The sequence below is a fragment of the Lithobates pipiens genome, unplaced genomic scaffold (assembly GCF_037356315.1).
Source record: "Lithobates pipiens isolate NorthernLeopardFrog02 unplaced genomic scaffold, aLitPip1_a1.2 Scaffold_18, whole genome shotgun sequence".
Lineage (NCBI taxonomy): Eukaryota > Metazoa > Chordata > Amphibia > Anura > Ranidae > Lithobates > Lithobates pipiens.
This window is the reverse complement of record NW_027507758.1, coordinates 376,100,551-376,115,331: the sequence shown is the minus strand read 5'-3', so window position 1 is coordinate 376,115,331 and position 14,781 is coordinate 376,100,551. Positions and strand designations below refer to the sequence as shown.

Sequence of the window (14,781 nt, the reverse complement as noted above, 5' to 3'; positions counted from 1 at the left end):
AAGTGTGATAGTGATCCGCGGATCGATCCCTCTCCCACGCACATCTCCTCGAACAGGGTTAAAGATCTGCGGAAGCGGTCACTGTGTGGCAATGATTTGAGGAAGTGGGAAAGTTGGGCAGGTAGAAACTAGCCCATCGCGGTGTTCCCTAGCGTCCCATATAGAGCCGAGGGATCCCTTCAATCCCCTGTTCCCAAGAAGTGGGAGGCCCGGGCTAGGTCCCTGTCCTGTTGAAGTCGGAAGGATTTATCGGATGTGCCTGGCACAAAGTGTGGGTGTCCCACTATGGGGGTCAAGGGTGAGGGAAATCCAGGCACTCCTGCCAGTTTAAAATACCTGTCCAGTTCCGGTAGTGTGGGCTCAATAAGGGGATGTACCAGTGCCATCTTGGTCAGGCTAGTCCCACTCCAAGGCAATCCCTCCATAGGGAACGAGATCGATTCACGCTCCAGACGGACCCAGAGTTTATCCGCCACGTGCCTGCACCAGTCTACCGTCCTACTCATGTGAACCGCCGTATAGTACAATGCAGGGTCCGGGATCCCCACCCCCCCGTGCTTCGATCGTTGGAGCAATGTTCGGCTAAGTCTCTGCGGTCTATTCCGCCACACCTACTTAATAAACATGGAGCGCAGAGCTCTAAAAAAAGATTGGGGGATCTTTATAGGTAGGGCATGCAAAAGGTATAATAACCTTGGCATTACGTTCATTTTGAGTACATAACACCTACCAAACCAGGAGGTTGCCAAATTTGACCACCTTTCTAGGTCCGCGGTGAACGTCTTTAAAAGGGGTTGAAAATTCAGCCGAAAAATAAGGTTTGGGTCCGGGGGGATCTTGGTGTCCAAATATTGGATGGCTTGGGTCGCCCAGCGGAAGGGGAAATTTTTGCTTATATGGGCCTGGGTGTTGGAGGATAAGGAGAGGTTAAGTGCCTCTGATTTCTGTAAATTAATCTTGAAATCTGAAAGCGTTCCGTAGCGTCTTATTTCCAATAAGAGTACCGATAGAGAGGTATGAGGCTCGGCGATATAAAAACAACAGGTCATCTGCAAAGGCAGCGACCTTGTGGTGGTATGACAACGTTTCTAGCCCCTTGATATTGGAGTTAAGTCTAATGTGTTGAAGGAGGGGTTCAAGGGAAAGCACGAATAGAAGGGGAGACAGCGGGCACCCCTGCCTTGTACCATTACTAATTGTAAAGCGAGCTGAGGTGGCCCCGATAACCCTAACTACCGCTGAAGGGGACGAGTAGAGGGCCGCTATCCAGGAAATCATAGGAGGTGGCAGACCTAGGTGTCTCAGGGTGGCCAGGAGAAAGGGCCAGCTCACCCTGTCAAATGCCTTTTCGGCATCTACAGATAAAAACATAAATCGGGACTTTAAGGCGCTTGGCTCTGGCTATTACGTCAATAGTCCTCGTGGTGCTGTCTCTGGCTTCTCTATCGCAAATGAAACCCACTTGATCCAGGGGTACCAGTCGCTGAAGAATAGGTGCCAGCCTCTCCGCCAGTATTTTTGTAAACAGCTTGAGGTCGCAATTCAGTAATGAGATGGGCCTGTAACTCGAGCAGAGCAGCGGGTCCTCCTCCGGTTTGGGTATGACCGAAATACAGGCCTGAAGAAGGTCCGGCGGGACATTCTGGCCTTCCAATATGGCATTGAAGGCAGCGATAAACGGCGTGACTAGCAGGGGTTGGAATGCTTTATAATAAGGGACGGTAAACCCGTCTGGGCCAGGCGCCTTGCCCTTGGGTGAGCCTGCCAAGGCAGCCGATAATTCCTCCAGGGAGATCGGTTGTGAAAGTGTCTCCACTTCTTCCTCCGTAAGGGAGGGTAGGCTCGCTGACGCAAGGTAAGATTCAATGGCTTCAGAGTGGGCTTGGGGGGCGGTCTCCCGATGGCTGAGGGTGCAGATTGTACAGGTCCTCATAGAAGGAATGGAAGTTCTCTGCGATACCCTTTGAGTCATGGATTTTGGATTCCGTGGCGGAAGAGATGGCCGGGATATAAGACGCATTACGCTGTGCCAGTAAAGCGTTTGCTAGGGACCTACTACACTTGTCTCCGAATTCATAATATTCTCTACGAGTCCACAAGAGTTTGGTTTTAGCTTGAAAGAGGGAGTATTCCCTAATTTTTTCTCCAAGTTCCCCTACCTCTGCCTCTAGGGCGCTGTTTGGATGGGACTTGTGTCATTGCTCGCACACATGTAACTTGGAGATATGCTCAGAGAGGGCCTTTGACCTGGCTGCTTTGAGTCTATGTCCGTGTTTAATAATAATACCCCTTAAGTAGCATTTGTGGGCAGCCCAGACTGTGAGGGGATTGGGGACCGAGTCGTTATTGTTCTCAAAAAAGCGCTCTATTTTCCGGGTTATATCCGCGTGTATCTCCGGATCCTTCAGGAGGGACTCATTTAGCCTCCAATAGGTCGAACCACGAGGCTCAGGTAGCAGATTCAGCACCATGGAGATCGGGGCATGATCCGACAAGGCTATATGACCTATCCGAGCATCAGAGACTAGAAGTATCGTAACGTGGGTGACCAGAAACATGTCTAATCTTGAGTACTACCCATGGACTGCGGAGAAGAACGTGTAATCTCTCGTGTGGATGGAGGGTGCGCCAAATGTCTATCAAGCGGTGGGAGTGAAGCAACTCTCTAATTTGGGTGCGCGTTCTCGCAGAGAGGGCGGAGGCCCCTGTCGACGAATCCTTGTGGGGATCAATGGTGAGGTTAAAGTCACCACCCCCAATCAAGGTTCCTTCTGTGAAAGAGGCCAGGGCGTCCAGGCAAGCGTCCAGGGCTGGGAGCTGATCTACATTCGGCATGTATAGGTTCGCGAGGGTAAAAGTTTGAGTGGAGTGTACCCTTAACAAAAAGATACCTCCCTTCACTATCAGTCTGGAGGTCCATTAGCCCCCACGGAACGGTTTTAGCAAGGAGGATACACGTGCCCTTCGACTTAGAGGTAGATGAAGTGCTATGGTATGCCAGGGGGGAGTGTTTGCTGTAGAGTTTTGGGATCTGGTCTGACCGGAAGTGGGTCTCCTGGAGGAAGACTACCTGAGACTTCATCCGCCATAACTCCGCCAGGCAGCTAGACCTTTTTTCAGGAATATTTAGTCCCTTAACGTTCCAGGAAACCAATTTCAAGGCCATGGCGGCTGCGGTACCGGGCCGGCGGTCCCCACCGGAGTCAAAGAGAAGAAGAGAGAGCAAGAAAGAGAAAAAAAAAGGGGGGGAGAGGGGGGGAAAAGGGGGGGGGGGCCGGAGGAAGGAAAGTCAAGAAGCAAGGATAGGGAAGGACTAAGAGTAGTCCAAGAGAGAAAAGGGGGATAGCGGGGACGGGGGGTGTGGGGAGGTCGGGGGAGTACCAAGTCTCCAAATGGAGAGTAACTGCCAATCAAGGCAGTCGGGACCTATTGGGGGAGGAGGTAGGGCACTTCAGAGATTGGATCCCATCGGTACAGTACCACCTCAACAGCCTGCAATCTAATGCAGCCCCCGTAGGGCCTGCAAGTAGTTAGTCAGTATCTCAACAGCAATTGAAACATAAAAGACCATGGCGTTGCATACCATGGAGAACATTTAGCAACATAAAAAAAAAAAAACAATACAAGTACAGGTAACCAAAACATTCCTTTCAACCCAGAGTGTATAAACATTTGGACCACCCAAATACCCTCCTCCCGTCGTGTTCCCTCCCCCCCTGCTGGCTCCACCGCAGGGGAGGAGCCGAGCAGGGGGGAGCAAGCGTATCTGCCATCACCATAGAAGACCCTCTCCAGCAACGGCCCAGGCCCGGGGGGGGCGTGCCCTGTAGGCGGAAAGGGGAAGAGAGGAAAAGAAAAATAATTAAATCCCTATAGCCCTTCCTCTTTCTTCTTTTTTTTTTTTGGTGGGGAGAAAAAACAAAGCCCATACATCAGGGGCCTCTTTAGGCGCCATGTCCCCTCCCTGACAAACCCAAAGTTCCCTAAGTTCTCCATTGGGGCCCCGTTGAGATACGTTTTCCTTTCAGCCTGCACCCCTATACCGGAGGTCTTCCCTTACCCGAGATAAATAGCAGTATAAACAGGAGGCTGATCAATAAGTCCCAACATACAACAACAGTGCCAGGAGGGTCCTTGGTGTCCTGCATGTGTCCCGCGGGACATGAAGGCAGTTTCTGATTTTCAGGGGCACTTCAGTACCCTCCAGTCCAGTCCTATGCCCCAACCGGAGAGGTAGCTGAGCAGAACTTTCAAACCCAGCCCCTCCCCCCCAGCTGGCAATGTTCCCCGAGTTCGAAGTGAGACTGGGTGGCACTCTCAAATAGTCTCTAACTATAAACAAATGTCACCAGGTTTCAAGATGTAAGGTTTAGCTTTACTTACTCAGGGTGCATGGTCCTGAGGTGCTTGCGATGTCCGGCACTGGGACCGACGATTCCGCCGTGATCTCTGGGGTCTAGCTGGTGGGTTGGTCGCTGTGGCCATAGTATTTTGAGGAAGAACAAATGCCAGCCAATCAGGAATAGAAACCGTTGGCAGCCCCAACGTTTCCAGGAAAGCCGGGACTTCCGAAGGGTGACGCAGGGCGTGGGACCGACCTCCTTTGCGGACGATAAGATGGAATGGGTGCCCCCACTTTTAGGGGATCCTCTGTTCGTTTGGCTTCTCCAGGAGGGGCCGCATGCATTGTCGCATTTGAAGGGTCCTCCGAGAAACATCAGGCAGCAATGTGATTTGGGCTCCGTCAAAGTCCAGACTACCTTTGTGCCATGCTGCTTGCAGAATGTCTTCCTTCACCGAGTAGCTGTGCAAACAGCAAAGAACGTCACGTGGTCTACCCTCTGTGGGGCCTCTTGGGCCCAGTGTTCTGTGGACCCTGTTGATGGTAATCGGGGTTTCTGCAGGGCGGTCTAAGCAGTTATTAAAGATGGCTGTGACCGTAGCCTTAAGATCTGCCTGTCCTGTCACCTCTGGCAGATCCCTGATTCTAATATCGCGTCGGCGGTTGCGATTTTCAAGGTCATCTAATAGTAGTTGCAGCTGTGCGACCCTGTCTGTGAGGGTGTCCTGGGTGTCTCGCATACCCGAGACATCTTTACTCATGGCTGTCACCTCCGTCTCCAGAGAAAGTACCCTTGTGGTTGTAGCTGACACTTTCTGCTTAACCCCTGCTATCTCACTGCTCAGTGCTGTTTCAAGTCTGGTCACCATATGGCTCAGATTATCCTTGGTAAACAGATTTTGTAATAGGGCCCACAGGGTTCGGTCCACAGAAGGTGCAATAGGGTGGGACAGCTGGACCTCCCTCTGTGTCTCCGAGGTGTGCGCAGTATGGCCAGGCAATTCAGGGGAAAGTAGCCTGCTCTGAGAGGGCCCCTGGGATGCTATTGAGCCCTGCTGGAACCAGGGCGGCAGCCCACTGTGCTCCGGGCTGCCCAAGGAGGTCAGGGATAGCGTGCGGGGGAGGCAGGGAGAGAGGTCGCTAGGCGGCGAAAATGGAGGCAGATCGTGGCCCCGCTCTGTGCCCCCCCCCTCTTAGGCACGGCTGGTCCGGAGGAGCCCGATGCAGCAGGCGCCATCTTGGCTGGATCCGGCGTGGAGGCCGGGGGTTGGAGCGGGATTAAATACCTGTCCATGTCTTCCGCCCCGGCGGGCTGTGTCTTGCCGCTGTCCGTGACTGCTGGGGACGCTGAAATGTGCGGTATGGCTGTGCTATTAGACTGCCGAGGGGTCACGGACCGGGAGCTCAGATGGCTTGCGTCTTCACTCTTCCATGCCGAGACCACGCCCCCTGAGCTCAATTTTGAGTGTCATGGCAAAGGGTGTGAATACTTACGTACATGCGATTTTTTTTTGTTTTTAATAAATTTGCAATGATTTCAAACAAATATCTTTCACATTGTCATTATGGGGTAATGATTGTAGAATTTTGAGGAAAATCATTAATTTTATCTATTTTGGAATAAGGCTGTAACATAACAAAAATATGTAAAAAGTGAAGCACTGTGAATACTTTCCAGGTGCACTGTATGTATTTTTCTAGCATAGGTTTAATTTATTTAGCCACAAAAAGCTGTGAAGGAGGAGGACAAGAAAGGGTCCTGGACTTCCTACCACAGAAGAATCCTACAGAAATCTTCTAGTAAGGGAAGGGTGACTCTTAGTAGAGGAAACCTTAAATATTTATATACAAAAACTGAACAAAACTCTGGATAGCCGCACTCCGGATTGAGTAAAAAGTAAAGTGCCTTTATGTCTTCAAATGCAAAAACTCCATATTGAACAAAACATCACAGCAAAGGGAAACAAAAAATTAGAACAAGGTTACTGACGCGTTTCACGCTATAACCAGCGCTGGTTATAGCGTGAAACGCGTCAGGCCCTTGTTCTAATTTTTCGTTTCCCTTTGCTGTGATGTTTTGTTCAATATGGAGTTTTTGTATTTGAAGAAATAAAGGCACTTTACTTTTTACTCAATCCGGAGTGCGGCTATACAGAGTTTTGATCAGTTTTTGTATACTTGGCCTATGCAATCAGCCTGCACCTGGAACCCCTACCTATCTGGAGAGTCAGTAGCCTGTTAGTGGATCAACCTGGAGCGGTGAAATCTCTGTTCTCTCAAATATTTATATACCGTAGTTGTATGTAAAACTTTTACAAAATATTGTATATGTAAAAATAGAGTATATTTGTTTTCTTGCTCCTGGAAGAAAAATAAATGCTGTAATATCATGATGCCAAGTAAAATGTACAAAATGTGTTATCTTTTCAACCACATTAACAAAGACCGGAATAACTGCCCTACTAAACAATGAAAAAAGGGAAGTGCCACCAAGTGCAGTATTGCAAAAGCTGGCTTATTACACAAGATTAAAAAACACTCACAAGATAGAAGGTAAAAACATGCTTATCTATGGAGGGTGATGTGCAGGTCTCGTCTCTCCATACCATATGTACTGTCAGTGAAGGTCCCTAGCTGTGGAACGGAGTGGCGAGACCTGCACTACACCCACCACAGATGAGCATGTTTTTACATTCTATCTTGTGAGTGTTTTTAATCTTATGTAATAAACCAGCTATTGCAATACTGCATTTAGGCAGTGCTCTCCTCCCCACTCCTTATCCCTTCTTTCATTGGTTTCTTGAGAGTTGGCTCAATCACTACATATATGAACCATTGAACTTTACAGACTTGTTTGGCCACCTGTTTTTATTTTAAGTGTTATATACATTTGCACGCTTGCTGGATTTGAACCATCCATGCGCCAGAACATTTCTATTTTCCTTTGCCCTACTAAACAGCTGGCAGCCTTCTCTGCCACAAGGTAAGCTGCAAGGCAATGCGATTGGTAAAGGATTAACAAGTACTCTTAACGTTCAAGTTAAGGAGAAATTAATTGTACTGCATTTTCTCAAGCCATTCGGTACAAACATCTTCATACAACTTGTCGGTCTGTGACTCAAGGACAGAAATGAAGTATTGCACATACCCACAGCCTGAGGCGCCATGATCTGTGTGAATCCTGCAGAGAAAGTGATGAGGACAACAGGATATGTAACCCAGGCCAAGTATTGTAGAAAAATATTATTCTCCAAACCTCCATACATCCACTTGTGAGCTGTAAAAAAAGAACGAATAGCAAACAATGTTATACATTAGCAATAAAGGTGGTGAAAGGCTGACAGAAATGGAAGGTGACTCAAACTGATGCACAATACTGTAGATCGTCATTCATAAGAGCCATAGGACTTGTCTATGCCAGGTTTCCTGTATCTGCTGAACTCCGGTTTCCTTCTCTGTCATCTTTATGTCCTTCAATAAGGTTGCTTCTTTCTCTGATGTTGCAGTCCATCGTAGCCAATATTAAAGGATCAATTTTGCACAATGTCAAAATGATTACATATTGAAAATAGGCAGGGCCGTCTTTAAGGCAGGGCAAAAGGGGCATCTGCCCTGGCTCTGTCATTGTTGTAGGGCTCAAGGCTGCTACCTCATACTTGCCAACTATCCAGGTTTAAACTCTCTCGTCCCTTGACGTTTTAGTCCCATGATGTGTCCCGATATCTCAGTGTAAAATGCTGCTACAAATGCTGCCCAGCTCTGCCCTATCGTGTACAGATGACTGACCTGCAGACCCTGTGTTTACCTGTAAATAACCAGCATTGATATGTAAATAGTGACTTCATTCATATGTAAATAGCCACGGATCAGCGGCATTCATATGTATATAATGCCCCCCTGAGGTCATAGCCACCATCACCTATATGGAATGCTACCCACTCGGGAGATAAAGGGGCATGCTTGAAAGTCCTGTCTGCAAATTTGGTGATTCAGCCTAGCGTGTTCTGCAAAGGTAAGCAAATTGGTAAGGGGGCCAGGGGGGGGGGGGGGGGGGGAGGGGGTAGTGTTGGTTGCGCAGAGGTAGGCAGAGAAAGAATTACAGTTTGAGTGCACAGGTGAGCAAGGAGGTGATGTATAGAGGTAAGGTAAGGTAGGTGGGTGCAAAGATGAGCAGAGGAGGCAGGTAAAGTTAAAGGTGTGGAGGGTTTGAGTGGAGAGAATGGGGGAGGTTTGGGGTGCAGAGGTTAGCAGGGATTTTAGAATGCAAAGGTGTACTGACACGGTGAATAAAGATGTAGATCGCGTGTAGGGCAGACCAATTATTTCAATGGGCTGCTCTTTGTGGTAGAAATGCGGAAGAAAGTCCCTAACACTTTTTCAAAATCACACAGTTGCACAGCACATGTCAGCAGATGTGTGAGGGTGTCATCAACAATTAATTGCACTGCTGTGTATCTGTTAAAGGGCAGCACATTTCTGTGGTGTCAGGAAGCGTTTTGCATGCGTTTCCGACACACACACACACACACACACACACACACACACATGTGAATGCAGGCTAAATGTCTCAGTTACATTGGTGGCCAGTGTAAATCTTCTCATTACGTTGGGGCTTGGTGTAGAATCTTTTCATTCAACTAGTGGCCAGTGTGAAGGTCTCCCTTACATTAGTGATCAGTGTAAACCACTCCTTATATTGGTGGTTACTGTGAATGCTTCTATTACACTAGTGGTCAGTGTAAATCCCCTTTACATTGGTGGTCATTGTAAACCTTCTCATTACATTGGGGCTTGGTGTACAATCCTTTTATTCAAACTAGTGGCTAGTGTGAAGCCCCCCCCCCCCTTACATTGATGGTTACTGTGAATGCTTATATTACATTAGTGGTCAGTGTAAACCTCTACTACATTGGTAGCTAGTGTTGAAACTCCTCTTTATAGTAGTCAGTAGAAAATCAGCATGGTCACTGATCACATCCCCCCCCCCCCCAGAACTGCCACTGATCCCAGGAGTTCTAGGATCCCTAGGAGTTTTCCGTCTATTGATGGGTCCCCTCACCACCCCAATCCATGGTGTGCAGGCAGGTGAAGAGCAAAATTGCATGAAGCCTGTTTGGCTAACACCTGAATTTGCAGGATGTTCACCCACTGAGCGCTGCACACTGCATTCTAAGTCCCAATTGGGCAAAGATATGCACAATCGGGGCATAGTGAATAGCAGGTAAAAAAAAAGCAGCCCTGTGCTGGCAATAGAAAAAAAAAAAAGTGAAAAAATGGCGTGGGGGTCCCACCTCAATCCATACCATGCCCTTTGAGTCTGGTATGGATTTTAAGTGAAAACGCACCCCAAAATAAATAAAAAACCTGGCACCCAAAATCCATACCAGACCTTTATGCGACCATGCAGCCCGGCAGGCCAGGAAGGGAGGGGGGGGTTAAGAGCGCAAGCGAGCGCCCCCCCCCCCCCTCTGAACCATACACCACCCTCAGTATGGAGGGTGCTTTGGGGCAAGGGCCCCTTACGCACAATCCTGGGCTGTGGTTGTCTGCGGGCCAGGGCCTTATCAGAATCTGGAAGCCCCCTAGATCCCAGCACAACCCATATTTAATGAGTACCCCTACCCATTCACCAAGAAACGTCAAAAAGAAACACGCAGTTTGACAATTCCTTTATTAAAAACAAAAAACAATGTCCCATGATCTAGAGCCATCGTCAATCACGCCACCTCTGACGGACTCAAAAAAGAAAAAAAAAAAAACACTCCATCCACGACAAAGGGTAACCGCAATCTGACATTCCTTAAATCTGTAAGAGGCCACCTGATGACGTCACCTGGTCGCACCACCCCCATGTGACATCACGATCAGTGCATGCTGGGTCGGTAATGTCACATGAGCACGGTGCCACGTGGCCCAGCCCCTTATCCATTTAAGAAATGTCAGATGGAGGAGCAGACAGATGACTGTTAGCTTTTTTTTCCTTCAGGTTCGGCAGTGGCGCAGTCGTGATTACATTGGGGTACATTTATTTTTTATTTTTAATAAAGGAATTGTACTCCATACTCATTCACATGGGGGGGGGGGGGGTGCATGGGATCTGGGGGGCCCCATGTTAAAGGATTTTAAAGGACTTTAATCCACCCTGATGGCCAGCCTAAAACTTAAGACTAGGCCTTATACCATATGTGCATAAGAACTGATGGAGTGAACAGCCCTATTCAAGTAAAAAAAAAAAAAAACGCATCGTTTACTATGTGCTCTGTTCACACTACAACACTGCTGTCATGTGAGGTTTTTGTTTCTGCGCAGAAATAAATTCTCTGCAAGGGAACAAAGAAAACAATTGTTCTCCATGTGCCCTGTTCCCACCGCAATGTTGATGTCATATCAGTTTTTTCTGCACAGAAAACTGCAAACACGTTGCAGATTTCCACACAGAAGAAATCTGCATGTGATACCAGTGTTGTGGTGTGAACAGGGCACATAGAGAACAATTGTTTTCTTTGTGTCATTGCAGAGGCAGGTGGAGAAAAGCTCACTTCTCTGCACATGGTGTGGACAAGGCCGAATGATCAGAACTCAGGGTCTTATTTTTTTGCATATTACAGAAAACCCTCTTCATGAGCAGAGGTATTTGATTCATAACTACAATGAGTCTAGCCAGAAGTCATTAACAAATTTTCCATTTTCACAGGCAGCTACAAAGACATAATATAGTGATCTGTCATTACTTTGGCAGATAACCACCAATAGCTTTGAAACAATATCTTCAGCAATGAAATCCTTATATGTGATCATTGCCCAAATCATACCCCAATCCACCAGCTCTTTGCTTGGGTAAGGAACGGGCCATTTAGGTGTTCTTCTACGAGGGGATTATGAGTGCTTGTGATGTCAGAAGCACCTGTTATTTTGTTAGGGTTCTACCGACTAGCCAGAAAATCTGTGTGCAACCTGGTCCTTCCTTCACTCTTCTCAATTAAAACAATGGGCAGCCTATTTAGCCTAACAGTCACACATGCGGAGTTGAACAAGCCCATATCCCAGTTCTGTTCCTTCTGCTCGCTTACAAAATGTAAATGCAGTGACAAGCCAATGGTTTCCCATCATTGGCTTGTCACTGCAGCTATTGTTAAGAGTTATTCCTTCACATTGGAAGTCAGAGAAGGACCAAGCATGATACAGTGCCTTGCAAAAGTATTCACCCCCTTGGCTTTTTACCCATTTTGTTACATTACAGCCTTTAGTTCAATGTTTTTTTAATCTGAATTATATGTGATGGATCAGAACACAATAGTCTAAGTTGGTGAAGTAAAATTAGAAAAATATATACATAAAACTAATAATTGGCATGTACGTATGTATTCACCCCCTTTGTTACGAAGCCCATAAAAAGCTCTGGTGCAACCAATTACCTTCAGAAGTCACATAATTAGCGAAATGATGTCCACTTGCGTGCAATCTAAGGGTCACATGATCTGTCATTACATATATACACCTTTTTGAAAGGCTCCAGGGGCTGCAACACCTGAGCAAGCGGCACCACTAACCAAACACTGCCATGAAGACCAAGGAACTCTCCAAACAAGTAAGGGGCAATGTTGTTGAGAAGTACAAGCAAGGGTTAATTATAAAAAAAAAAAATATGCACATCTTCAATGATCCCTAGGAGCACCATCAAATCTATCATAACCCAATGGAAAGAACATGGCATAACAGCAAACCTGCCAAGAGACGGCCGCACACCAAAATTCAGCGACCGGGCAAAGAGGGCATTAATCAAAGAGGCAGCACAGAGACCTAAGGTAACCCTTGAGGAGCTGTAGAGTTCCACAGCAGAGACTGGAGTATCTGTACAAAGGACAACAATAAGCCGTACACTCCATAGAGTTGGGCTTTATGGCAGAATGGCCAGAAGAAAGCCATTACTTTCAGCAAAAAACAAAATGCCACGTTTTAAGTTTGCGAAAAGGCATGTGAGAGACTCCAAATGTATAGAGGAAGGTGCTCTGGTCTGATGAAACCCCACGAATAAGTCTTTTTACGACGAAACGCACGTCGGCTGGCAGACGTGCTGACGTCATCGAGATACAGTGTAGGTTGGACGGGCGATTGCAGGCCGGCCGGCATTTTGTTATGGGCGTTTTTACTGTTTTCTATGCAAGTGTATTTCTTTACTTTTATTAAATTTGTTATACGGAATTATGCTATGGCGAGTCTTCTTTCCATTTCCCTGGAATCCCGAGTACTGCCTTTCTGCTTCACGTGCTGCTGCTGACGGTCCCAGCCTGTTTCATTCAATAATGGAGCCTACTGTGATCATGGTCCGAGGAGGTGCTGTGGAGATTGACTATGAGCATGAAATCGCTTGCCTTTTGGTAAGCGCATATTTTTTGTGGTGGTGGTCACGATCCTTGGTGTGTTTTGGTTGCACAGAAGATTGAACACTTTATTTTATATTTTTTACATTATTATTACACTCATATTATCACCAATTATTTATTATTATCACTAATATATATTTTTTACATTTCATTTTTATTGCTACTATTAATCTAATATTTTTTATTTTTCCATGAATTCTTATGAAATTTAGGTATCAAGTTTTCACTGGACTATTTTTCATTTATTAGACTTTTTTGATCACTTCACTGGGATTTTTCGCATTTCATTACCGTATTAACGCTTGTTATTTATAATTCTTTTTATAAATTATGATTTGTTGGATTTATTAGATCAACTTTTTTCACTACTATTGAAATCAATCACTCATAGGTGTTTATATTTAATTTTATTTACTAGGGATGCACCGAATGGGTTTTTTGGTGCCGAAACCGATACCGAAAATGAAAAATACACTGGGCCGAAAACCGAAACCGATACCGAAACAGCACCGATACCGAAAATGACTGTTTTCAAAAAATATTTTTATACAGGAGATGGGCAGAGACTGGGGACATGGTACAGGAGGTGGTCAGAGGCTGGGGACATGGTACAGGAGGTGGTCAGAGGCTGGGGACATGGTACAGGAGGTGGTCAGAGGCTGGGGACATGGTACAGGAGGTGGTCAGAGGCTGGGGACATGGTACAGGAGGTGGTCAGAGGCTGGGCACATGGTACAGGAGGTGGTCAGAGGCTGGGCACATGGTACAGGAGGTGGTCAGAGGCTGGGCACATGGTACAGGAGGTGGTCAGAGGCTGGGCACATGGTACAGGAGGTGGTCAGAGGCTGGGCACATGGTACAGGAGGTGGTCAGAGGCTGGGCACATGGTACAGGAGGTGGTCAGAGGCTGGGCACATGGTACAGGAGGTGGTCAGAGGCTGGGCACATGGTACAGGAGGTGGTCAGAGGCTGGGCACATGGTACAGGAGGTGGTCAGAGGCTGGGCACATGGTACAGGAGGTGGTCAGAGGCTGGGCACATGGTACAGGAGGTGGTCAGAGGCTGGGCACATGGTACAGGAGGTGGTCAGAGGCTGGAGACATGGTACAGGAGATGGTCAGAGACAGAGAACATGGTACAGGAGATGGTCAGAGACTGGCGACACGGTACAGGAGGTCGTCAGAGACTGGCGACACGGTACAGGAGGTGGTCAGAGACTGGCGACACGGTACAGGAGGTGGTCAGAGACTGGCGACACGGTACAGGAGGTGGTCAGAGACTGGCGACACGGTACAGGAGGTGGTCAGAGACTGGCGACACGGTACAGGAGGTGGTCAGAGACTGGCGACCTGATAAAAGAGATAAGTGCAGCCAGTGTTGCCCCCAGTGATGCAGCCAGTGTTGCCCCCAGTGATGCAGCCAGTGTTGCCCCCAGTGATGCAGCCAGTGTTGCCCCCAGTGATGCAGCCAGTGTTGCCCCCAGTGATGCAGCCAGTGTTGCCCCCAGTGATGCAGCCAGTGTTGCCCCCAGTGAGGCAGCCAGTGTTGCCCCCAGTGAGGCAGCCAGTGTTGCCCCCAGTGAGGCAGCCAGTGTTGCCCCCTGTGATGCAGCCAGTGTTGCCCCCTGTGATGCAGCCAGTGTTGCCCCCTGTGATGCAGCCAGGTAATCAGCGAGTACTTACTGTCTTGGTGCATCCCCAGTTGTAGGTGTAATTCTGTGAGGTGATCCTGTGTTTACTTACAGGGAATGTCCGCTCTTATCAATAGTTTTCTTAGATAAACACATCAGTGTAATGTAAATAATCTTATCAATATGTGGCAATGCTGTGAAAATCTCCTTCCTCTGATGCAGCCAGCGATGCCCCTCTGCAGTGAAGAGAGCCGTCTGGTTGAATAGAGCGCCGGGAACATCACAGCTTTAATTTCAATAGCTGTGTGTTCCCCGTCGCGCGCCGTCACACACAGCCCCTCCCCCTTGTCCAGGCACTTTGATAGACAGATCACCCGTCCAATCTGGACAGGACCGTAGACAGCGGTGCCTGTTTTCGGGCAAAT

General features: G+C 47.7%; 1 protein-coding gene across 2 annotated transcripts in view; it reads right to left on the bottom strand.

Annotated features, from left to right (window-relative positions):
• The window catches only part of CLCN2 (chloride voltage-gated channel 2), a 521,510-nt gene that overhangs the window by 338,737 nt on the left and 167,992 nt on the right, over positions 1 to 14,781 (bottom strand). For both annotated transcript variants that reach the window (XM_077487744.1, XM_077487745.1), the window contains exon 4: positions 7,491 to 7,619. In XM_077487744.1, the coding sequence (XP_077343870.1) occupies positions 7,491 to 7,619 (129 nt within the window). The remainder of the gene's footprint in view (positions 1 to 7,490; positions 7,620 to 14,781) is intronic.